The sequence below is a fragment of the Arachis hypogaea genome, chromosome 18 (genome assembly GCF_003086295.3).
Source record: "Arachis hypogaea cultivar Tifrunner chromosome 18, arahy.Tifrunner.gnm2.J5K5, whole genome shotgun sequence".
Lineage (NCBI taxonomy): Eukaryota > Viridiplantae > Streptophyta > Magnoliopsida > Fabales > Fabaceae > Arachis > Arachis hypogaea.
The window spans coordinates 1,510,492-1,535,447 of record NC_092053.1 but is presented as its reverse complement, the minus strand read 5'-3'; the positions used below and the strand labels follow the sequence as shown (position 1 = coordinate 1,535,447).

The window sequence follows — 24,956 nt, the reverse complement described above, 5'->3', positions numbered from 1 at the left end:
TTGATAATTTCATTTATACAATTAAATAAAAGTAATGATGAGTTCAAATTTAAAATTAAATTCCATCAAAAATTAATTATATATCAATTATATATAATTGTTATACTATTCACTTTTTGCTATTAAATTTTATGTTACTATTTATTTAATACAAAAAATTAAAAAAAATAATTACAAATATACAAATTTGTTATTTTTGCACAAAGAATATACTTTATAGCTAAATAAGATTTATTATATTATTAAATGACTAATTATTTTGTTGCTTTATTAACAAGTTAATGCAGATTCTACGAAACAAAGTTATAATATTAGCAAATAAAATTAAATAATTCATATTTGGTGTCAAATGTATGACATTTATATATTGTCTTCTTCGCTACAATTATCAACTTTTACGGTATATTTTTTTAGTTTGAACTCCTGTAGTTTTACAATATATATTAATTCAATATATGTTACGATTTTATACATATTTATTTTCTCAATTTATCTTATTTGTGTCATATGATCTTCAATATAAATTATAAATATTCAACAACTCATTGCTTTGAGCAAGAAATTTATCAATAAGTTGTTGTGGGTCGAAAAAATTGCCAAGACAATTAATCATTATATCATCGGATCATGCAATCAATTCTGTCAATGCATACATATTTCTGAACTTTTCAATTCACATACAATCAATTAACGCATGTCATGAAAAATTATTCTTAAACAGAAAAATATCCCCCACACAACTATCTTAATTGAATGACTCTTAACCACTCAATTATTTTTTTTGAATAAGTGCCGACACAATAACTCAACTAAGTTTGGGGGTTCACCATATCATTAAGCTTGGGGGCTGTGATCTGTCACCTTATAAACTCGGTCTTTATTGTGCATTATGAATCATAACTTGGTCTTAATTATCATTCATTCTTTGCTTGTAACTGACACCTTCATTACAGACTTAATAATCATCATTTCTATCTTAATGACCACGCACATGGTCATAACATGAATATTCATCAATCTTATGTCTATAAAAAAAATCTTCTATATCTAATTTTAGGAACTAGATAATAAGTTCTATTTTATGTCTTACATTCTATATTCATAAAATTATTATAAAGACACACATGATAAGTTTTATTTTATGTCTAACATTTTATATTCATAGAATTACTATATACCTCTTAAATACTTATTGATATGAGCATTGGAGTGTCTTTTTCAGATATTCACTCTCAGTATTCTTCTTGTCAAAGTAGATATTTTTTGAAGATGAAGAGACAAATTCGATTTTCTTTATCTCAGAAATTCATCCACACAAAAACAGATATTTTTAATAGAATACTAGGAACGGAAATTTATGGTAAAAGTTTATTCTTTTTAAGATTTGTTGCATGCCCAGATTAGATTTTAAGATTTAGAATGTAATCTATGCCGTAGCCATTACTTGACAGGGATTAGTTATGCTAAAAACTTTAGTTATGTCTTATAAATAGTTTGGTTCAAATAATAACAGTTTATTCAAGTTTTCAGTATTTCTTTTGGTCGGGTTTTAGAAACCATTGCTGTCAAAGTTTAAATGATTTTCATAGGCAACATTTGCCATGCAGATCTAATGCTTGCTTTTAACAATTTTTGTGATCAAATAAATAAATTACGATTCTAGGCCATAGCGACGATTGTGTCCTAGAAAGAAGTAACACTTTTTGGATAATTAAGGTATACGTTGCTATATGGTCCAAAGCTGTTAATACATACGGCAAAAGTTCCTTGTAAAAAGAATATTGCAAGTTGCAAGAGATGGTCCTAATTCTATCCAACTTAAATTATTTAGGTTTCATATATATTGAGATTAAAATTAAAGAGCTTTGGAAGATGAAAATAATCCTTAGTTGGCTTTCACAACAACTAGACAAATGGACGGTCCAAGTACATAACTCATAACTCATTTTTAAACATCTTTTGGGGATAGCTTAACTAGGTAACCCAAGTTTTTGACTAACTAATTAATCCTCGTTTTCAAGTAATAACGATGTGTGTGCATTAGTATTATAAATTTGAAGTATTATATAACTAATAAATAATAATAATAATAATAATAATAATAATAATAATAATAATAATGAGGAGTGGATCCTTTCTAGTGAAAAAAAATTGGATGGTATCCAGTGTTCAATCTAATCTTTTATTGTTCTCTCTTTTATTTATTTTTGGTCCCACTCATAAAATTAAAAGTAAAAAATCACACTTTATTCTATCAATTATTAAAAAAATTGGAGAGGATCATTTTCCTAATGTACTACGAAAGAAGCGTCTAAAATATTTGCCTTTTTATGTAAAACAAAGGTTCACTTATTATTTGATAGAATAAAATTATCCAATATTGATAAAGTTTAATTTGTATAATATATAGCAAAAGCATCCGTGATAAAAATAGTAAAAATATTATTTGTATACTAAAATTAGATACTAAAATTAATTATTAATATATTTGTATATAAATATATGTGTAATTTAATTTATTTTTAATATATATTTTATATAAATAACTAATTTTAATAGTTAAATTTAGTATAAACGTAACATAATAATAAAAAAAGAGTGTTAGGGTCAGTAATTTTTGTGATTTGTAGTCATTGAATAGTCATCAATAATGATTTTAATGGTGTGAGATTAGTGTGAGATTTCATCTAATAGTTCACTTTTTTTTATTGGGTACATACTAGACAAAATTTAATAAAATTGGTGGCCTCCTAAACTTTCTCTTAATGAAAATAGAAGCCATGTAAATAACACTCATGACCATGAGCATCAATAACACTCTGCACGAAATATGAATAATAATGTGATGTATATGCATGAACGTGCAGGTTGCAGAGACAATTATTCGGTCAAAGAAAGGTGTAAATACCCAAAACACCCCTCAGAATTGGAATCATGTTACATAAGTAGGTAGCAGGATGTAACAATTTTCGAGAACCAAAATGCTTAAACGTTACGTAACATCCCTCACTCGAATCCAATCGAATACACACCTAATCATTGCTCAATGCTCATACTTGTTGACAATTTAGTACTATGAATATATTCGAATTCGAAAAGACAATTATTGGTCATGATTCACCTTCATGAATACATCGCTTATTTATGATTTTATCAAGGAAACTGGAAAGGATTACGCCTATAATGTTGTACTTGTCGTTACCATTTTGTCATTATGCAATCTTAGTCTTAGGCGATAATAGGTAACGGATATTACTCCATCTTAATTGTCATTATATTCATCAAACTATTAGGAGTAACACAACATAGAACTAGAGTAATATATGTTAATTGGAGGCTGCTAATTGATTTCAAATTTTTGCCAGCTATGTTCATTCCAATCTTGGTTTCTAAACATGTTACATGTGAGTAGCTATCAATAGGACACACTATTTTTGGAGAAAATGTTGGATACATTTTTTGAGTACTTGAAATTAACCAAATTCAATGGACTTTCTAAGACATCATAGAAGTCGTGCTTTACAGCCTTTTCTCTTTTTTTTTTTCTTTGAATTAAAAAGCAAAAGATAATGTTGACTTACTTTTGTGACACTTTATTGCTTAATTTTTAATCTTGATTTAATCTAAAATTATCAATTTTATTAGAAATTTTACGGTATTTTTTAGTTCGACAAATTAATTATTAATTCATTGCGGATGGCAGTTGTATATAAGAGTTTGTCGTTGGTCAAAAAGTTGATGTATACATAAAGTAAAATTTGAACTCCCGATATTTGTTTAAACGGATGAATCAAAGTTGATATATACAAAAAGTTGATAATGTATATATTTCTCTTTTTTTTTCTTTGAATTAAAAAGCAAAAGATAATGTTGACTTACTTTTGTGACACTTTATTACTTAATTTTTAATCCTAATTTAATCTAAAATTATCAATTTTATTAGAATTTTTACGGTATTTTTCAGTTTGACAAACTAATTATTACTTCATTGCGGATCGCAGTTGTATAGTCTGTCGTTGGTCAAAAAGTTGATGCATACACAGTGAAATTTGCGGATGAACGAGCTAACCACTCAACTAACTTAAGTTGGTTCAAAAATTATCAATCTAAAAAGGTTTTGATAAACTAATCCAAACACAAAAACAAAAGTAGATAACAAACTCTTTAAAAGAAAAGGAAGTAAGGAACATAGCAGATAACAAACTCATTTTAAAAGAATGTACAGTAGCAGATTCCAAAATTAAGATACTAAGCATGTCTATTTCAGTTTGCTCTCAACTCTGTCAAAACTGCAATAATCTTGAGAGTGTGATTTGGATGACCAATGCATTCTAACACCACTAGTGCTATTTCTTGCTGCCATTATTTCAGTGAGTGAAAACCTCTTCTTAGGCTCAGGCCTTTGCTTTGGAGCACTATGAGACCTAACCTTTGCCTTATATGACTGAGTATTGGCCATGTAGTTAGGGGAATTGCAGTAAGGCCTAAAGGAGTCTCCACAAACACTCTTCACCGGTGTAGCCGGAGCATTCGCCAGACGAGGCGTGCTGCGAGCTGTCGCGATCTCACATTCATCCGTGTTCGAGTACCATTCCAAATGCTGAGGAGGATGCCTGCATTCAAGAACTGAGATTGCTTGATAGTGAAGGTGGTCTTCTTGAGTCTCAGACATAGTAGTTGTTGTGATTCTCCTTGATCTTGATTGTGGCCTGTATGTATCAATTTCAACATTCTTGGGGCTCTCATCAAATCCTTTCATATTTAAGGATGTTTCATAGGATTTGCTTGTTGGTAGTAGCCTCTTACTATGGAACTCACTTCTTGTTTCATCATACCATTGCTACAATAGAACAAAACATACCAACTAAGAAACAGAACAATTATGAATAATGATGATACTAATAAGAACCAGATCTTACCACATATCTTCTTCCAGGAGTTTGAGGCTGAAACCTATTCGCCTTGATCATCGAACGGCGAGCTCTCGCGGCAACCTGAGCTCTTATTAGAGCTTGCATACTGTGAAGAGTTGCAGCAGCCCTTTTCCTAACTAGATACCCTCTAACTAGAGCTTGTATCTTAACCAATCCTTTGAGTGCTCTAAGAGCCTTCCTAGCCTGAAATCAATGCAACAAAATGTCAAAATCATAACCAATGTTTTTGATCTATAAAGTAACATGAAATTGATGAGGCACTGTTCTATTCATTTCCTTGAACAAAGATTCACAATTCACAAAATAAATGAAGGACTAAAATTCTAAAGCCAATGAACATACCAAGTAACCTCTGAAATAAGATTGGATCTTCAATGCAGCCCACTTCTCCCTGCTTCCACTAAACAATGTTCCTCTTCCATGGCTTGTTAGCCTCACAACTGCCATGGCAGCATTGGCGGCCGCCACGGCAGCATCCGCTGCAGCTGCCGTGGCGGCTGCCACGGCTATGGCATTCTTGTTCTGCTCATTCCCTTTTTCAGCAGCACAAGATCTGATCCAAGCATCAGCAGAGTCAGAGTCAGAGCCCCTGACTCCATAATTTGTAGAAGCATTTTGAGTCAAATCTCCATCTTTGGCAGACTTTGCAAAACTCCAACGTTTCTTCTCCTTCTTGTCAGTAGAAGCAGCCATTGAACCACAATTGTCATAGCTATCCTTCTCCTTCTTCAATCCCAATAACCCCTTCAACCACCTGCTAGCTTTTCCCATAACTTACTGGGGTAAGAAAAAAAGTGTTTCAGAGTTAAATCAAATAAGAAGCTAGAGAGACAGAGGAGTATGTGTCATGTGTGGTGCATAAGACTAATAAGAATGTAATAATGCAAGTTTGGATTTAAAAAATGGAGGGACAAAGAGAAAGGGTTATAGTTTAAGAAATTCAGTGAAAAATCTACAGATTGCTGCAAGTAGAGAAGTGATGTGAGCATGTAGTGGAGACAAAGATTGACAAATGGTATAATAAGCACCAAAACTGAGATATAATAATATATAAAAAATAATGGGATAATTTTTTAAAAAATAAAACACTGACACACCTCGTGAAGAAGTGCATTACAAGACAAGAATGTCACAGAAACATTAGATAGGTACAATGCCAAAAATAAATGTACATCTAATTCTAAATATACAAAAAAGAAAGCCTAAAATTCAAAAAACAATGAGAGTGCCTATAGTTCATTCACCCTTCCAAATTCCAATCACTAAAAAGAGCATATTGATATATATAACTTTTTCTTTTCTTTTTGAGTCTAACTTTCTGTAGCTACATGCACTGCAAATGAGATATAGCACCTGACAAAATGGTTCAAACCCTTCTTCAATGCTGATACATGAGAAAAGAGTGTGAGGGAGAGAATGGTAATTTTAGTTTTAAGATATCTTGAAAGTGTTTCTATGTTTCTGGGTGAGAATGATGGTTCTATGCTTACCTTGCCAATTTTGCTCAGAAAATTCAGATATGTTACAGTCAATGGGGATCTGTTTGCAATCAACTCTTGATTTGGACTTTGACTCAAACTTGATACCTTGTATCATAACATATCATATCATGCCGTTACTAATAACCTATTTAATCGTATTTGACTGTTGCATTTCGCATTCAAATTTTGAAATTAATGTGTTTTCTTAGTATCATCAGTCCAAGGAAGTTGGAGTGATTATTATAACAATTAACATGTTTAGTAGTGTTTAGGTTAAGGAAGTTCCAAAGTCAAAACCATAGTACAAAATTACTAATTTCATATATTAAAAAAAAAAAAAAAAAAAGTAAGCAAACTGTTACAAAATTCTCTTCCAATAACACCATCCTAAATCAAAATGCAAGGTAATATAGAAATGCTCATGGTAAGGAACAAATAGAAGTACATATTACAAAAAGTTTGCTACTTTTTCTTGAGAAACTCATCGGGAACAACCTTAAGCTGCTTCCTCTGCTTAGAATTGGCAATTCTCATCAACGTATTAGGGTTCGTAATCTTCTGAAATTTGGTACCAGATCTCAAAATATTCTCCTGCTTCTTCTTCTCTCTCTCTTCCCTCTTCTTCCTCTTCTCAACCTTGTTCACGCGAATCTCCTCCTTCAGCTCCGTCATCCTCTCTCTATACGCCTTCTTGATCATCCTCTCCCTCTCCCTCTCCTCGAACGTCGTGCCCTTCCTGCTCACCTGCACCGACGAAGCCCTCTGCCTCTTCGCCTGCTTCCACTTCCGACCCGAAACTTTTCCGGCGATCACTCCATCGTAGGTCGGCCGCCCGAACACCGGCTTGTTCGGGTCGTCGGATGAAGGTATGGCGGATCTCTTGGCTGGTGGAGGAACGGCTTCGTCGGTCTCCATTGAAACTGTGCCGCAATTTTCGTTGGTATTCGTGTTGATGCCGTCTTCGGCGTCAGCTTGGGGTTGGGACTGTTCGCGCTTGCGCTTGTAGGTTTTGCCGCCGAAACCCTCGTCGAGGCACCGGAAATCAACCGTGCACGCCATCGTTGTGGTAAAGTGTGATGTGCAACAACGAAACCCTAACTATTTTTTTGAAAAAGATTGAAAAAATAGCATAGTACACATTACAGAAGTGGGCCGAATGTTGCATTTATTTTGGGCCAAGGGTAGAAGCCCAAAATAGTTCAAGAGAAGTAGAGCCCAATATTGGATATGTTTGTTAAAAAGCTCAACAAATGGGCTTCAATATATGACAAAAAAATGGGCCTGAATAAAATATCTTATCAAGAAAACATTGAAGCCTTGTCATTGTTACTTTGTTAGCCTCTTGAAGGTTACTCTAGTTATGCATTATTGCTAACAGAATTTTCTTACTAAAAATAATTAGAAATCATAATATTTTTTTAATTTTTATCTTTTAAATATTTTTTAAAAAATTAACAAATATATTTAAATTTTTTTAAAAATAATTAAAAAAATAAATTAAGACTCATATATTCTAATATGACTATGTTATAGTAACTATGTACTTCTTGTTAAAATTTAAATTTTTTTTAGGGTAAAGTATACTTTTTGTCTTTGATAAAAATTTTAAAAATATTCTTAAGTTTTATTTTGTTTTAATTTTGTCCCATAAGTTTTCGATTTGTATCAAATATACCCCTAGCGACTAATTTTTCAAAAAATTTAAGGCCAATTCAACAATAATTTCATAAGAACAACCCTCAACACAAGCAAATTAAGCATAATTTTCATGCATTATTGTTAGATTGGTCTTAAATTTTTTGAAAATTTAGTCGTTAAGGATATATTTGATGCAAATCGAAAATTTTTAGGACAAAATTGAAACAAAATAAAACTTAGGGATGTTTTTAAAACTTTTATCAAACTTAAGGGATAAAAAATATATACTTTACCCTTTTTTTTAATATTTTGGTAACAATTTTTTCAAACAAAATTTTTTAAAAAATATTACTTTAATTTTAACAATATTTTTTAAAACTCTGTAGTCACATAACATAATCATACTAGAATAAACATCTTAATCTTAATAATTATTACTTTTTGGATATAAAACTCAAAAACATGAGCTGAGGGTTGCAAACAGTTTCTAATATTTACTACAGATTCTAATAATCAAATCACTAAACGCTTCATAATCTTCCTCAACTGGAAATTCTTGCAATGCTGCTGCAGTGTTCATATTATTTTTTTTTATAATATTTTCTGAAAGACAGAAAGTTTTAAACCACCTGATACATGCATAGCATATAGTAGTAGTGATTGATTGATGTATGTATATGTCTGCAATATTGTCACACGATAATGGTGGTGGGTGGCATCTTGATGAAAACAGTTGGTAAAAGACACTCATCAGTAATCATGGGAGTCAGAGAAGAACGTGATAACCATGAATGGTGCATTATATATATATTTATATGAGCATTACACTAAGTACAGAAATTTAAGTGTTAATACACAGTTGCTTTTATATGAACTCTTTAAGCCAAGAAGTAAATATTTGGATTAAGAGCCTAAAATCCATATATAGGATTTGTATTACTTTTGTAGATTCGTATCTGGAGAGTTTATAAGGGACAAGAATTGGAGAGAGACTTAGCACATTGGTTGTTTTCTATTACAGTACTAATTCATACCAATAAGGTTACACATAAGTGGACCAGTGAGTAGTTGTTGCTTTCCACTACCTTTATTATTCTTGCTATGATCTTTACTTTGACAACATATTCAATCTCATTGATTCCTTGGTTTGAATTGATGAAAAATTGCTTGCTTAAATTTAATATGTTGTTCACAAGATAAACTACAGAACTGAGTAATCTTTTTAGCTAACACATATCTTAGCTTCTGCCTAATTTGATGGATTATGTTCTAAATTCTAATTACCATGTTCATGGATTGTTAGCAAAATGCATTGCCTTTGTGTAAACTTGTTTCATACATTTTTTACATTTAAAATTAAAAAGGGAAAGAAGATAAAATATTTATCTTCAGTATGTACTATATAGGAAAATAAACTAATGTTACTAGCTACCACAGAAGGCCATTATGTAATGCTATATTTTATAGGTCAAAGAATGATTCGGTAATTAAGCCCAACTTAATCATCTCTCAATATATTTTTAGTCTTCAGGTGTCATTAGGAATTCACCACTTTTTGATGTTTTCTCCTCAAGGCATTTGCAGAGTTTGTGGTCCACTATTGTTGAAAAAAAATGTAATGTTGTATTATTCTATGTCTATCTCATTATTATTGTTTCAATAAAGCTTATTTTATATACAATTTCATTTAATTTCTTGCAATTTATAGAGCTGGACATGTTTTTTTGAAAAAAGATGGTGGTATGGACACAAGTAGTGATGAGTTATAGTGGTTAGTACGACACAAATTGCATTAAAGAAGATGAAGATGGCATTGACATAATTGTAGTCATGAGTGGCAGTAGTGGTTAGCACAAACTAAATCAAAATTGCATGGCAAACAACAATGAAATGATTTCATTTTGAAAATGAAATCATGACACTGAAATATATAATGCAGATCAGATAATCTTAAGTGTTGGTTTTAACTATAATATAACAATTGAATATTTATTACAATAATAGAAGCTTCTTGTTCGGATTTAGACAGGATTGAATCATTATGTTAATGAGATAATTGTAGATTTGGTAAACTTCAATATGATTAGTGGCTAATTTTTTTTTGCAAAAATACTATTTGTACACTAAAATTAAAAATAATATATTTGTGTATAAATATATATATAATTTAATTATTTTTATTATATATTTTATATTTTAATATGTATTATATATTAACGATTGATTTTGATACAAGTTAAATTTTATTTACTATAATATAGCCTTTTTGTTAAAAGTAAAGTTATTTTTTCTCTGTGAAAACTTAATGCATATTGTTCACGATCTCGGGTACTCGACGGGTCAGAAGATGGTGGAAGGATGAGAGGGTGAGACCCTGGAATGACTTGGTGCGGGTTTTCGGGCTTGAACTGAAGACTGGCGAAACCGAAGGTAGAGCGGGCGAGGGGGATGGCCACCTGCAAGGACATTCCGACGATCAAGTTCAGTGTCCGTACGAGATGGTAGCTAAATTAGGTAAGATGGTGTATACCTTGGGGGAGAGTTGACCTCTCCCCTTATATACTGTATTGGGCGGGCCCATAAATGACCTAACCCACTGACCAGGATGCTTGTGAGCTGTCCCTGTCCACGTGAGAGGAGCAGGTCGTTTCGGACTTCGGGCCTTCGGACGCTGCCCCGAAGAGACCGACCCGATCAGTTTGCTAGGCGCGGTGCACAGAGTCGTGTAAATGGCAAGTCGGGCATCGACCAGATCGGGTGTTAGGGACCGACCCGTCGGATTCTCCTTGTGAGGGATGATTTGGGCCTGAGTCAGGGGTGGTGCCCCAACCCCTGGCGGCTAGTTGGGCTGGACTTGTCCGTAACATATATGTTCTTGAAGTTCATACTATATTATAATCAACAATTTGGAACTGCTAATAGCCTAATAATCATATCTACAAAATATAATTATGCGGCTCTAACTAATTTCTTATTTTACAAGGTTTGTTTTCTTTTTAATTAGTTTTGTTTGGTAACCGAAATTCAAAAAAATAAAAAGAAAATAAAAACATATATAATTATTTATAATACATAAAAAAAACATTAAGGTATTGTTATATTAAGTGATTGATATGTAGTATCATATTTATTCACAAAAATCCGGAATTCTAAAGTTATATACCTTATTCTAAAGTACAAAAGAATACACACAAGACCAGAGGCTTGACATAGTGATTGGTTGTGTTGACTAATAAGAAGGGCTCCCCCATTAGAATACTTATTATATTGGTGAAAGTGATGACCCAAATTGTTGCCAATATTCTTTTGTTTTTTAATTGTCCACAAAGAAATCAAACCCTAGTTGACAAGTTTTGCAACCTTGACCCACTTGCACAAAATGGAAATATATTTACAAATAAATAAATAGATAATTACCAGAAGAAATTAAACGTCACAGAATGTATGTTACCATATATGTTGCATGAAGATATATAGAGTTCCCATATAATTATTACAAGTATTTTATGTTACCTAAATTATTTTTTATTAGCAATAATATAAGTTTAATTGTAATTAATTAATTTTATAGTAAAAATATATAAAAAATACATAAAGTATAACCACTTAACACATATTTTTTAAATTTTTATTTTAAAAATTTTTAGAAAATAAGAAGGGCTCACTTTCGTGAAAAAAAAATCATAAAATTTTTTAAAAAATAAGAAGTGATGAATATTTTTGTTTGCAGCTTAGCAAAAGCAAAAGCAAAAGCAAAATAAAAATTAAAAAAAATATATTTCCACTTACATGTACATGATGATTACTTGTTTGGCCAAGAATATATTGAAGAGGGTTGGGTCAAAGAACAAAAGTTACAAACCCATTATATGATTATCATTCTCTCTCTATATATATATATATAACCAATAGATAGAAAATTGCAGAAGCATGAAGCATGATGATTCTCATGGATTCAAAGGGTTTTGTAGGCAAAATTAGTGTCCGGCAAGTACGATGGAGGAAAACAGAAGAAGGTGAAGATGAATCCATGATTATTATAGGTGTGATCTGATAATTATTACTAATTTCGATTGATTATTGCTATCTTTATATGTTGTTAATTAATAGCTACGGCACACAGGCTCAAGCCAGGCAAGTTTTTGATGATAGATATGATGATGCATCATTCAAGCCTACAAATTGAACTCTTATTGATTTATTAACTTGAATTTATTAATTTCTCCTTCCCTTAAGTAATGGTTAATTCTCAGAAACATGTAATGTTCCAGTAGGTATAGATCAGCTAGAAGCTAATCTATTAATTAGTAGTGCTTTTTAATTTGTATTTTATTTTTTTCCATCTTATTTCTTTTTAATTACATGTCACTAAAAAATATCAGTTTTTAATTATTAGAGTGAAATTCGAGTTCTAATTTAATTTTTTGTTGTGGTCTACTGATAATTATTCTTGAAAAATATTTTTCTTTAATTTGTAGTTATACAAGATTTGTTTCTTTTGATCTTTATATAAAGACTATATTAATTAGAAGCTAATTAAGATGCATGCTAATTAAGCTACTGCTCCCTACTGAAATGCTAAAACATATGTATTCAGTTCATTATTTGTTTTGGTTTTAATCATGCATGTCGTTATTATCACCTTGTAATTATTAGTGTGTATTATTCAGAATGAAATGCAGCTTAATATAGAAAAGATCATGAATTAGTATATATATCCCACTCAAATTCAGGGCTATAATAAGTATCATAGATAAGGATTTATTATTAGAATATAATGTTAGTTAGAACTGATTAAATAATAAGATTTTGAATAATGTTAATTATAACTAATTTTTATTATATTAAATTTATTTAATTAAATTTGATTAACAACCAGATTTAGATGTGTAGTACTGTTCATATATTAAAAGGAAAAGCTATCTTGATCATCATTCAATGTTCATGTGACGATCTTAATAGCAGGATTATTACACATATCCACTTGAATAATAATAATATATATTCAGTGTAGCTATGTAACCATGAATTAGGTTCATAAACCTTCTCTATCTATATGTAATGCTACACTTTTTTTTTGTTAATTATATCTATATAATTATATTCTTTACAATGATCATATATATGATGAGTATAGATTATAGATATCACTATTAGAATGGGAAAGATTGGTTGCACAAAACAGAAGTAATGATTTGACATTGGAAATTGAGTGAGGTTCTAAATTATTGTGATGTCCAGTCATATCATATAATGCTAACAGAAGATGGAGCACACTGTTGGAGCTGTAAATTAAGATTATGTTGTTATATGAATTGGAAGAGTTTCAAGTGTATCGAAAATATTGGTGTTCCAGTTATTTTAATCGTTGATTTTAATTAATATATATTATATATATTTTTTATAATTCAGATCAACGATTAAAATAACTGAAATATCGATATTTTCGATACACTTTAAACTTTTCTTATAATATAATTATTCGATCCATATATATATATATACAGTAATTGCCGACACCTCTCTTCTAATGCTCTACACGGTTCCAACTTCATAAGCCACAGCATATATCTAGTAATTATCAATGGACTAGTAAATCTTGAATATAAAAGTTGTTTAATTTTATGGATTAAATTATCGAAATAGATGATAAGAGTGAAAGTATATCCAAATTTATGAGTACGATTGAAGGACTTGTGATTTCTAGTCTTAATTTGTTGTTTTTATTTAATGATGATTATTCAATTTGATATTTTTCAACTAAAATTAACCATGTTATTATTAGGATTGAATAATAATAACAATTCTTCTTCTTTGATAAGTAAAAATTATAAGATAACTTCAGTTAGTATATATTGGAAAATTAAACCAACTATTAAGTTTTTAGTGAAATTTTGACTTTTAAGTAATGTAAAATTTAACACTACTTACAATAATAATTCACTGTATATTTTGTAAAGAGGAAAAATAATATGAAAGATTTCTTTTAACTAATTTTTTATAAGATGATGTGAATAAGGATATTGTTATTGTTATTGACTTTAATTACAATTCTAGAGACGTATATATAATATCTCTATACTATAACTTCAACGAATAAGAATAAAATTATCCGACAAAAAACTTCTTACTAAATATTTTGAGTTCTCTCCTATTAAAACTCATTTATTTTACTTTCTAAAATTATTCTTATCCTTCCTTTATTCTCACAATTCTCAACCTCGGTGACAATTTGAAATCTACTCAAATCATGGACGATCAAAGTATAGTATTCGTATCCCATGCCTAACATGGAACAATATTGAGCAATTCTAAACAGTGTTGGAACTTGCTTCCTGACACTACTTTAGTCAACATGTCTGCGGGATTTTCATCTGTGTGTACTTTTACAAGAGAAATGTTGTCTTCTTTATAACATCACGCACGAAGTGATATCTTACATCAATATACTTGGTACGAGCATGATGAACCTGATTTTTATCCAAATGAATTACATTTTGACTATCACAACTCAAATTCACGCAATCTTGCTGAAACCCCAAATCATCTAGAAGACCCCTTAGTCACAATTTCTTTCACCCCTTCTACTACTGCCATGTACTCAACCTCTGTAGTAGATAGTGCCACTGTAGCTTGTAACATCGATCGCCAACTAACTGGAGCACCTTGCATTTTATATACATAACCGGTCGTAGAACATCTTCTGTCTAGATCACCAGCATAATCAGAATCAACAAAACCGCTGATTTGACATAATTTTTCACTAAAGCATAAACCTATGTCATCAATGGTACTCTTCAAGTACTTTAATATCTACTTAACTGCTTCCCAATGTGCCTTATCCGGATTTGCCATGAACCTGCTAACAATACTGACTGCCAGTGAAATATCTGGGCATGTACACACCATAGCATACATTAGGCTACTGACTACACTAGCATAAGATACATTTTTCATGTAAGCATTATCTTCTGCTATTGTGGGAGATTATTTATCAGAGAGCTTGAAATATAGAGCCAACGGTATTACTACTAGCTTAGCATTTTTCATTTCAAACCTTTCAATAACGCGCTCAATGTACCCTCTCTGGATCAAGAACAATTTACGGCCTGCTCTCTCTTTTAATTTCCATGCATAATATTTTTCGTGCAACACTCAAATCTTTTGTTTCAAATTCTTTACCAAGTTGAACCTTTAACCTATCTATCTCCATCTTGCTCTTAGAAGCAATAAGCTTGTCATCCACATACAATAGAAAATAGATATAATCACTTCCAAAAAGCTTATGAATGTATACATAACAATCATAATTACTTCTGGAAAAATCTTGTTTTAACATAAATGAGTCAAATTGCTTATACCACTGTCGAGGAGATCGTTTCAATCCATATAGCGATTTCTTTAAGCGACATACGTGATTTTCTTTACCCTCAACCTTGAAACCCTCAGGTTGATACATGTAAATTTCTTCCTCTAAGTCACCATGCAAGAAAGCTGTCTTTACATCTAACTGTTCCAACTCAAGATCACCCTGAGCAACAAGACTCAAAAGCACCTTTATGAAAGTGTGCTTCACCATAGGAGAAAATATCTCGTTGTAATCAACACCCTCTTTTTATGCAAATCCCTTTACTACTAACTTAGCTTTGAATCTTGTACCATCTAACTTAGTATGATCTTCTTTTCTTTTATACACCCATTTACAACCAATTGCAGTCTTTTCCACCGGCAACGGGACCACCTCCCATGTCTTGTTCTTATGGAGAGATTGCATCTCTTCTTCCATGGCGACCAACCAACTTTCTCTATCTTTGTCTTTGATAGCAAGTTTGAAGGTGACTGACTCATCATCCTCCACCGAGAGTGCATAATCTACCAAGTTTACCTGCCCATAATGTCTCAGAAGCTTGTCTAACCCGAACTTCTGAACGAATTTATAATTCCTCTTTGGCCTAGTGGATGCTAAAGAATCCTGCTGCTGCTGTTGTAATGCATGTGCATTTTCTCGCTGAATCTCCTCATGATCAAGTTTATCCTCTACATCATCTCGAGTAGCATTAGGATACTCCACCTGAACATTATTAGAATCTATTCGTTGTATTTAGACTCTATCTCCACCACTTGAGTATTTGAAGTTTTTCCAACATCACCAACATCTGGCATCGTATCTTTAGACAAAGCTATCATAGATCGTTCATCAAAGGGAACATCCCTGCTAATTACAAACTTAGAATCATTTATGCTCCAAAGACGATATCCTTGAACCCCTCTTGGATACCCTAAAAAGATTGTCTTTTTAGCTCTATCATCAAGCTTATTATCTTTGACATGATAATAGGTTGTGCATCCAAAAAACTCTGAGTTTCTCGTAATCTGCATGTTTTCCTGACCACACCTTATAAGGTGTGTCTCCATCTAGAGAAAAATGTGGAGATCGGTTCACTATGTAGCAAGTTGTAACAACCGACTCCACCCACCACTCTCTGCCTAACCCAGAATTAGAGCGCATACAAAATGTCGAATACCTCATTCTTATGCTTGAGGAAGTGAACCCAAACATACCTGGAATAATCATCAACAAAAGTAATAAAATATCTGAAACTACTCTTGGAAGTAACTTTAGACGGGTCCCAAACATCAGTATGCACGTAGTCTAACAACTCTCTGCTTTTGTGCTTGCTTGTAGAAAACTTCACCTTGTGTGCCTTTCCATACACGCAACGTTCACAAAATTCTATTTGTGATTTCTTCATATTCTTTAGCAAACATTGTCCACAAAGCAATGATAGACCTTTCTCTGATATGTGTCGAAGCCACATGTGTCATATTCTTGTGCAATTTGTTTGATCTCTACTTCTACCGATTCCAACTACTGATTCACCTGTGACTGTTGTCTCCAAAAGAGAATAAAGATTACCGTGACGAACTTCCTTCATCACTACCAAAGAACCATGAACAACTTTTAGTATCCCATTTTTCACAACTATTTTGCAACCATTTTTCTCCAACAAACCTATGGAGATAAGATTTTTCCGTAAGTCTGGAATATGTCTCACATCCTTTGAGGTTCTTACTATTCCATCATGCATCTTGATTCTTATAGTACCCAACTCCACAGTTTTACAAGCATGATCATTGTCCATTAAAACTGTGCCACTATTTATGCTTTGATAGGTAGCAAACCACTTCCTATTTGGGCACATATGGTGAGATGCTCCTGAATCAAGAATCCACTTATCGAAGATTTCATAAGATTGTTCTGTCACAGAGTAGCAGTCCTCCTCATCATTTGAGACGTAGCTTGCTTCATGTTTTTCTTTTGGGTTGTCATTGATCCGTTTCTTGAAAGTTATCTTCTTATTTGGACAATTTGCTTTGAAATGTCCAAGTTTTCACATTTAAAGCATGTTCTCTCCGCGTGAGGTCTAGATTTTGGCCTAGACTTTCCACGCTTATTTCCTTTTCCTCTTTCATTAGTCCTTCCTCTAGCCGCGAACAATCCTTATGCTTGATCATTATACTCTCTTCTATTTGGAGATACATTATACTTGTAGCAACCTTACGTAGATCATCCGCTAAAAGTGAATCTCTCGTCTCATCCATGGTCAGAGTGTCACCCACCAGCATCAATGTCTGCACCAGATTTTCATAGGACTTCGGTAATGAAAGTAACAATATGAGTGTCTGATCCTCATCATCAACCTTCACATCTATATCCTTTAAGTTTGATATATTCTCGGATTGAGGTACCTTCTTCCATCTTGCATGTATACAATTTGGATTTTAAGTAGATCCTGTTAGTTAGAGTCTTCGTCATGAAGTTACTCTCTAACTTTGCCTAAACGCCTCTTGCAGTTGCTTCTTCATTTACCAAAAAAACATCCATCTCAAGGCATAAGATTATTGCAGTCCGCGCCTCAAGATCTAATTCTTCCCAATCTTCATCTTTCATTCCCCCGACTTTTTCTCTTTTCCTGCCAGTGCCTTGTGTAATTTTCGTAATATAAGCAAATTTTTCATCTGCATCCTCCAATAAGAAAAATCATTTTTCCCATTAAACTTCTCGATTTCATATTTGCCTACTTTGACATTACCACTAGTAGAAGCCATTATATTCAAAATTGAATTTTACCACGCAAATAATGAATAATATAACGTTGGCTCTGATACCAATTGTTGAGTCTACAGTAGAATTTTGACTTCTAATAGATACAAAGTAATATGAAATTGAACACTACTCACAATAATGCATTCGTTATATATTTTGTAAAGAGAAAAAACAATATAAAAGATTTCTTCTAACTAACTCTATAAGATGATGTGAATAAGGATATTATTATTGTTATTGACTTCAATTACAATTCTAGAGACGTATATATAGTATCTTTATGCTATAACTTCAACGAATAAAAATAAAATTTTCCGACAAAAAATTTCTTATTAAACATTTTGAGTTCTCTCCTGTTAAAACTCATTTATTTTACTTCCTAAAATTACTCTTATCCTTTCGTTATTCTCACACCATCAAAACCTAAATTTTGGTTTATAATTTGTTATTAACTTTCACTAAATTTTAAAATTAACTATCAAATAATCTATTTGTATAAAATATACACTAAAAATAAATTTAATAATTTAATAATAATATATATTTATATGCAAATAAATAAAAGCTGATTTGATAATTATTTTTTTTGTATACGTAATATTTTTATTAAAAAAATAAAATATATAGTATGTATAGTGCAAGTTTTGTAACAATTATTTATTTATTTATTTTTATTTTATATACAGAAAACTGGGGATTAACCAACTACTAAAACTGGATCATATACTCTATATACACCAACTCCGGTCCCTTTTACAAGCTATATATTTATCCCTATAGCTTATGGACAAAAGATGAACATACAAGAAACAATAACAGATGACATGTTTATATATATAAACATACTTAATTACAATAAAATAGTGAGACTTATATCTTGCATCAACGTAACATACGGTTCTTGTTTTTTATACACTTGTGTCTACTATTAAAATACAGCATGTGGTGGATTGATATTATATATTTATATTTGTTTGGCAATTTTTAATAGTTGTTCAAATATCTTACCCTAATTTCTCTATGCATATATTCAGTTGAGTCACGCAAAGTTAAAGTTTTGTTATTTGTCTCTACGAGGTGATTTATTTTTTTTTTTTTGGTTTCCCACGGTATCCCCCAACCCGGCAGGTCAAGGACTAATCCGTCGCGGTACTGAGCTCCATTTAAGGGTTTGCCGCTGGCCAATGGGTTGCTGCATGCACAAGGCGGGATTCGAACCCCCGACACTTGCTTAAGCGGACTAGTGAGCTAACCACTAGACCAACCCAACTTGGTCCTACGAGGTGATTTATAACCCCACATATACAGAGTCATAGACTTAGTCTCATATTTGGGCCGCCATAAACCCAATTTCTACATACGGTCCTACTCCATCATCATGCATATAATCAATTTGGGTTGGTCGAGTAGTCAACGGAAGACCTTAAAAATCATTATTGAAGGATTCTTTTTCTACAAAATTAAAGAAAAGTAATAGGCCCATAAATTGTTTGGCTAAAAAAATATTGAATTACATTTTAATTTTTTTATTCTAAAATCATCTATTCTCGAATTTAACAAAAATTTTCAAAAAAATGGCCACTTATTTCTATTCTTTTTTTCACAGTATCTCTAATTTAATAGGTCAAAAATTAATCCATTGCAGATCTAAATTTCATTTAAGAATTTATTATTAGCCAATGGGTTACTGCATGCAAGGCAAGATTCAAATCTCGACACTTGTTTAAACGGACGAATGAGCTAATCACTCAACCAATCCAAATTGATTTCACACACTACTTTATCCTATATTATTTGTATTTAGTTTTTTTCCTCTCTCTTAGATGTTTTAGTCCCAATATCCAAAAAAATGTCTTGATCCTCTTTTTGTGACAGATGATAAGATCATATTTAGGGCTAAAAATTTTTTTACCGATGGAATCGGATAATAATAGAGATTTAAGATTTTAGTAGGTCAATGAACTGTAGCTCAAATAAGATATGTCCTCTTTTTTCGTAGGTAGGGGTGGTAAGCGGGGAAGCCCGCCCCGCCCCGCCTAACTGCGGGCTGGTGGGCTGGCGGACTAAGCCCGCCAAAGTTCCTTTTTTTTAATTATTAACTACTAAATAATATATATAATTTTACAATCATATTAATAAATTTATAGTTTCTAAAGGCATAAAAAATTATATTTTTTATATTCCTAAACATCAAAATCTTTGTAATTATAAATATCTAATAAACATAATTATAAAGCAAGTTTTCATCCAAAACATAAGTATAAATATTCTCTCCAAAGCAAAATAAACATAATTTAAAACATAATTATAAATATTGCCTCCAAAGTAACCTAAACATAATCCAAACCACTCAATTTTTATCTTCATACTCTTGTAAGTTAGGTTTGAGGAAGTTAGGTTTTGGCAAAAAAATTATAAAAATACCCCTTTACTAAAAAAACACTAAGCCCGGTGGAGAAGTCCGCCCCGCCCCACCAAAGCTCGCAGTTTAAACGGTGCGGGTTAGGCAGGCTTTTACTTTTAGCCCGACCCGCATTTTTAGCAGGTTACGCAGACTGGCCCGACGGATTTAGGCCCGCTTGCCACCCCTATTAAGAAGTATCAAATTCGAGACTCATCTAATATAATTTAACCAAAAAATTTTTTTTAAATAAATTTAAATTCAAAAATTTAAAACTACGAATAAAACTAAAATAGAGCCTAAACTTTACTGTATTCTATCCATTACCACCTCTATTTAAGACTACTAGAACAGGGTAATTTGGGGTTAGATTGCACAGAATTTGCCCCTCCTTTAGAAGCCCCTAGCAATATATATAATATAAAGTCATTGTTTTTCTTTTTTGAAAAGGTTGAATTTCAACATCACACCGATGCCCGAAGCAAACGTAAAACCCATGAAACTATATTACTATTAAAGCAAGTATCTAAAATTTCAGTTAATACCTTAATTTTTTCTTCTTATACCCTTAGCTTTGTTAAAATTCAACCCAAAGGTGAGCTATTATGAGATAGATTCTTTACATAAGCCACCTTAAATTTTAGAGAGTTTCCCCTAAAAACTTTATTTTTGCACATCAGCCCCTACTTAAACTCATATTACAATAAGTCCCAAAAATAATTTAATTTGCACAATAACACCAACAAAAAAAAAAACCAAAATTTCAAAAGACATACCATATAGTATATTTTTTATTATTTAGATTCTCTACTTAGAGCTTGTTTGGGTGAGTTTCTAAAATAATATCTTTTTTCGAGTTATCTTTTTTTAAAAGATCTTATGAAAAAGTAAAAATAATTTTATATTTGTGTATCTCATGTAAAAAGATCTTTTTATCTATCAATTATGTTTGGATATAACGATATAAAAGTACTTTTTTTGTATGTATTACATGAAAAACATCTTTTTTTTAAAGAAAAAAGATCTTTTAAAAAAAATGTAAATTACAGCTTCTCAAAAAAGATATTTTTTTTTATTTTTCTAGTGCTTTTACTTTTACTACTAGAAATTAGCCAAACACGTTAAAAAATAAAAAAATATCTTTTTATTGAAAAAAAAATTTTTATCAAAATAATGGTGTCCAAACAAACACTTAACCTTAAGTCCACAAAAAATTTTAATGATAAATAAAGAAATTATTTGTTATACAAAAAAATTGATCTCGAATATAGGTAGTGTGGATTAACCAAGATTGAAGTCATTAATCAAGGGATTAAGAAATGAATAGAAGCAGGCAGCAAAGAAAGCAAAAGAAGTTAATTGTTACTCAACACAAAATCATGAGTACACATACACATCCGTTTGGTTTTCTTTTTGTTTCCCTATTTATACAATCCAGAGAACCATTTCAAATATTCATAGAAATCAAAAGATAGACACATTCATAAACATTACTCAGTTGATGTAATGTAATTAAGCAACTACTTTTCATTCCATGATCTTCTTCTTCACAGAACCAAAACCTCAAATTAGATCATTCATTCATTATTCTTCAACAACTTCCTTCCCAGTAGTCAAGTTGCATCTTTCTCTTGCTTACCACCAACTGAAAACAACACCAACAATTCTTTAATCACATTTCAAATATTTATTTATTTATAAATAAATGTTATCAATAAGAATATAATTTAAGATTCCATCTCACGGGTAAAGGCAGAAAGCTCAGAACTCTTCAAGACTCGCAGCCTCTTCACTGTTGATACGAACATGCTGCCAAAAAAGAAAACAATTATAAACCCATTTAGCAGACCAATCAGGATTTTTTTTTCCAATAATTAAATAAATTGAGCATCACCAAGTGGGAATTTATTGTTTCTAGGAGGGGACATAAGTACAAGTGTGTGTGTATATATATTCATGTGAAAAAAACAGACATACCATGGCATGTAGTGCCTCGGAATTATTCACAACAATTGAGAAAAAAGGTTGTCTGACTCTCATGTCTGATCTTAATCTTATTAACATTGAAATAAAGCACTAATGGTTTAGCATTAAGAATCTAACTAGACTCATTACTGCTATTGCAGAATTTTAATAAGAGAATAAGATGCAAATTTGTGATTGGTCATGGAATATATATAATAAAAATAAAGAAATAAAAAGATAAAAAGATTCTTACTGCCATGGCACATCCCCAACAAGCATCCTGTCTCCTTCATTATCCTCATAAACAAGAGTATACTCTCCACTTCCATCTAATAAACCTGTTATCACTTTCTCTTCCTCTTGTAGCTTGTTAACTCCACCACCAGAGGAATCTCTTTGAGCTGATGAAGACAAAATAATTAAAACAAATCAGTTTGAGTTTCATTATCACAATGGGAACAAAATGGTCTAAAGGGGCAATTAAAAAACTCAACTTGTTACTTGTTTGGTGAGAATATTGACTATAACTCTATAAGCTAAGGTTGACATATAAGATATTGAACTAATTAGCCATAAATATATCCAACTACAGGGATTGAAAAAAAGGTGATAAAAGTTACCAAGTTAGTTAGTTACCAGCAAGAAGGCCTCTGAAGAGTTGGTCCACAGCATTGGAGAGATTTTCATAGCTATCGTAAGCATTGAGGTCAACTTTTCTACCAATGGGAACACCATCCATGTTGATCTTGACAAACATGCCTTTTCCACCACCACCACCATAGTCCTTGTTATGGTGCTCAGGAGGAGGAGGAGGTGGCTTTGAAGAGCTGCTGCTATTTGCAAGGTTCTTCCTGAATGAACGGATTGGAGGCCAACCCACTACTGGACCTGGAGCAGTTCTGTTCATGGTGGGTCAGAAAGAGGGTCAGAAATTCACATGCCATTGTGAAGAGTAGATAGATAACCAAGGAACATAATAAATGAAGGCAGAGACATCTCTGAATCAAATCAAATCAAAGCATACATATACATAGCCATAAAAAAAAGCATAACAGAACAAAAGAAACAGCTGCTTCTGTTGAGAATACTTTAGAGTATATTACTACTACTACTACTAGAGAGCATTAACTTGTTGATAGTTAATTGCTGCAATTTGTTATGGCTAGATCTATGGTGAGGTAACAGAGAGAATAGAAGAGAGAGCATGTTATGTGTGTTATTGGTTGCATGGACCACAGAATATTATGATGATTATGATGAAAGAGTGTACCTTTTCTGAGAAGTGTTGGGAACAGCTGTATTTGCAGAAGAGGGAGAGAAAACTTTCTTGTCTGCATTATTATGCAACGGTAGTGCTGCTGCTTGTGAAGAAGAAGTAGTAGTAGAAGAAGGGGAACCTTTTGTGGTTATGGTTGCATGAGGGAAGTAACCAAGAGATAGCACAGAAGATTCATCTCTCTTTGTTGTTGTTCTGATGCCATTGATCAAACCCCAGTGTTGTTGTTGTTGTTCAGCACCAGGTGGAGCAAGCCTGAGTTCAAGTTTCATGTCATCATTTCTTGAGCTTTCATCCATTGCAGCCACACACACATACAGAGATGAAGAGGAGTAGTAGTAGTAGTAGTAGTATTAATGTAAGTGTTATATTTGCACGCTGATTCTGTTTGTTACTTGAAAAGGGTATAGAGATTCCCACAGCAAGGGAAGGGAAGAGGAATAGAGAGCATAAGGCACGCAACCTGAGAGAAAGAGGGTCTGAAATAAAAAGGAGTAAGATAAGAAGAAGGTTAGGTTGTTTAGCACAGCAAGTAAAGCATGCTAATTGGTATGCCTACACTATCACTATGCTACTACTGTGCTCTGCTCATCACTCCTGCCCCAATGCTCCTTTCCTTTTCACTTTATCCTATCTCTATATACAAATTCATAATCAATATATACTTAAATCACAAATTATTTTTAATACCAAGATAAAAATAGTATTTTAGATTTTGGTTGAATATTAATATTTGAAGTATATTACACTAGTGTGGATATACAAAAAGAGGAAATATAGGGAGCCAATAGAGCATCTGTACAATGTATACAATGGGGTTTAGCCGTTTAGAGATGTTCGATTCAGTAGGATATTAGATGTTTATTATTCCTAATACCTAGATGGTTATTCTGGATAGTATGTGTGTATTGTATTTGAGAAATTAATAGTATTTTTTTTTGAATGTTCATTTTTTAACTCATATTGAGCCAAATAAATAGTCTATTGTACACATTGTACAAATACTCCATTAGATTCGTAGCGAGATTCATACAAAAAATATGTCCAACACGCATTTTATGTATTGGCCAGAATATTGACACGTGTCCAATACGCATCCTGCGTGTTGACTCTCCACTTGTAATATTCACCCACCTATAATTATACCAAATAA

General features: G+C 31.9%; 3 protein-coding genes across 4 annotated transcripts; all 3 read right to left on the bottom strand.

Annotated features, from left to right (window-relative positions):
* Positions 1-4,134: 4,134 nt before the first annotated feature.
* Positions 4,135-6,568, bottom strand: LOC112772167 (protein IQ-domain 26). Its single transcript, XM_025817055.3, has 3 exons — positions 5,277-6,568; positions 4,920-5,117; positions 4,135-4,840 (listed from the first exon to the last, which is right to left on the bottom strand). Exons 1-3 carry the CDS (start codon positions 5,703-5,705, stop codon positions 4,259-4,261), a joined length of 1,209 nt encoding a protein of 402 aa, XP_025672840.1. The 5' UTR covers positions 5,706-6,568; the 3' UTR covers positions 4,135-4,258.
* Positions 6,569-6,714: 146 nt separating this feature from the next.
* Positions 6,715-7,736, bottom strand: LOC112772168 (uncharacterized). Its single transcript, XM_025817056.3, has one exon. The coding sequence runs from the start codon at positions 7,472-7,474 to the stop codon at positions 6,878-6,880; it is 597 nt and encodes a 198-aa protein (XP_025672841.1). The 5' UTR covers positions 7,475-7,736; the 3' UTR covers positions 6,715-6,877.
* A 14,167-nt stretch (positions 7,737-21,903) lies between these two features.
* LOC112771382 (auxin-responsive protein IAA26) lies at positions 21,904-24,505 on the bottom strand. 2 transcript variants are annotated; one of them, XM_025816112.3, is made up of 5 exons: positions 23,798-24,505; positions 23,164-23,426; positions 22,781-22,928; positions 22,307-22,371; positions 21,904-22,207 (listed from the first exon to the last, which is right to left on the bottom strand). In XM_025816112.3, the coding sequence occupies exons 1-5, from the start codon at positions 24,100-24,102 to the stop codon at positions 22,176-22,178; spliced, it is 813 nt and encodes a 270-aa protein (XP_025671897.1). In that variant the 5' UTR covers positions 24,103-24,505; the 3' UTR covers positions 21,904-22,175. The 2 variants fall into 2 exon arrangements, with proteins under 2 accessions (XP_025671897.1, XP_025671896.1); XM_025816111.3 differs by having other exon boundaries at positions 21,904-22,228; positions 23,798-24,435.
* Positions 24,506-24,956: the final 451 nt, after the last annotated feature.

Bases quoted from the DNA above. Each gene is read 5' to 3' on its own strand.
- LOC112772168 (XM_025817056.3), bottom strand. From the start codon at position 7,474: ATGGCGTGCACGGTTGATTTCCGGTGCCTCGACGAGGGTTTCGGCGGC.
- LOC112771382 (XM_025816111.3), bottom strand. From the start codon at position 24,102: ATGGATGAAAGCTCAAGAAATGATGACATGAAACTTGAACTCAGGCTT. The intron at 22,929-23,163 runs GTAACTAACTAA...TGTCTTCATCAG, and splicing joins CTTCAGAGGCCTTCTTGCTG to CTCAAAGAGATTCCTCTGGT. The intron at 22,229-22,306 runs GTGAGATGGAAT...ATGTGATTAAAG, and splicing joins TGAGCTTTCTGCCTTTACCC to AATTGTTGGTGTTGTTTTCA.
- LOC112772167 (XM_025817055.3), bottom strand. From the start codon at position 5,705: ATGGGAAAAGCTAGCAGGTGGTTGAAGGGGTTATTGGGATTGAAGAAG. The intron at 5,118-5,276 runs GTATGTTCATTG...CATTGATTTCAG, and splicing joins CTTATTTCAGAGGTTACTTG to GCTAGGAAGGCTCTTAGAGC. The intron at 4,841-4,919 runs GTAAGATCTGGT...GTTCTATTGTAG, and splicing joins CTCCTGGAAGAAGATATGTG to CAATGGTATGATGAAACAAG.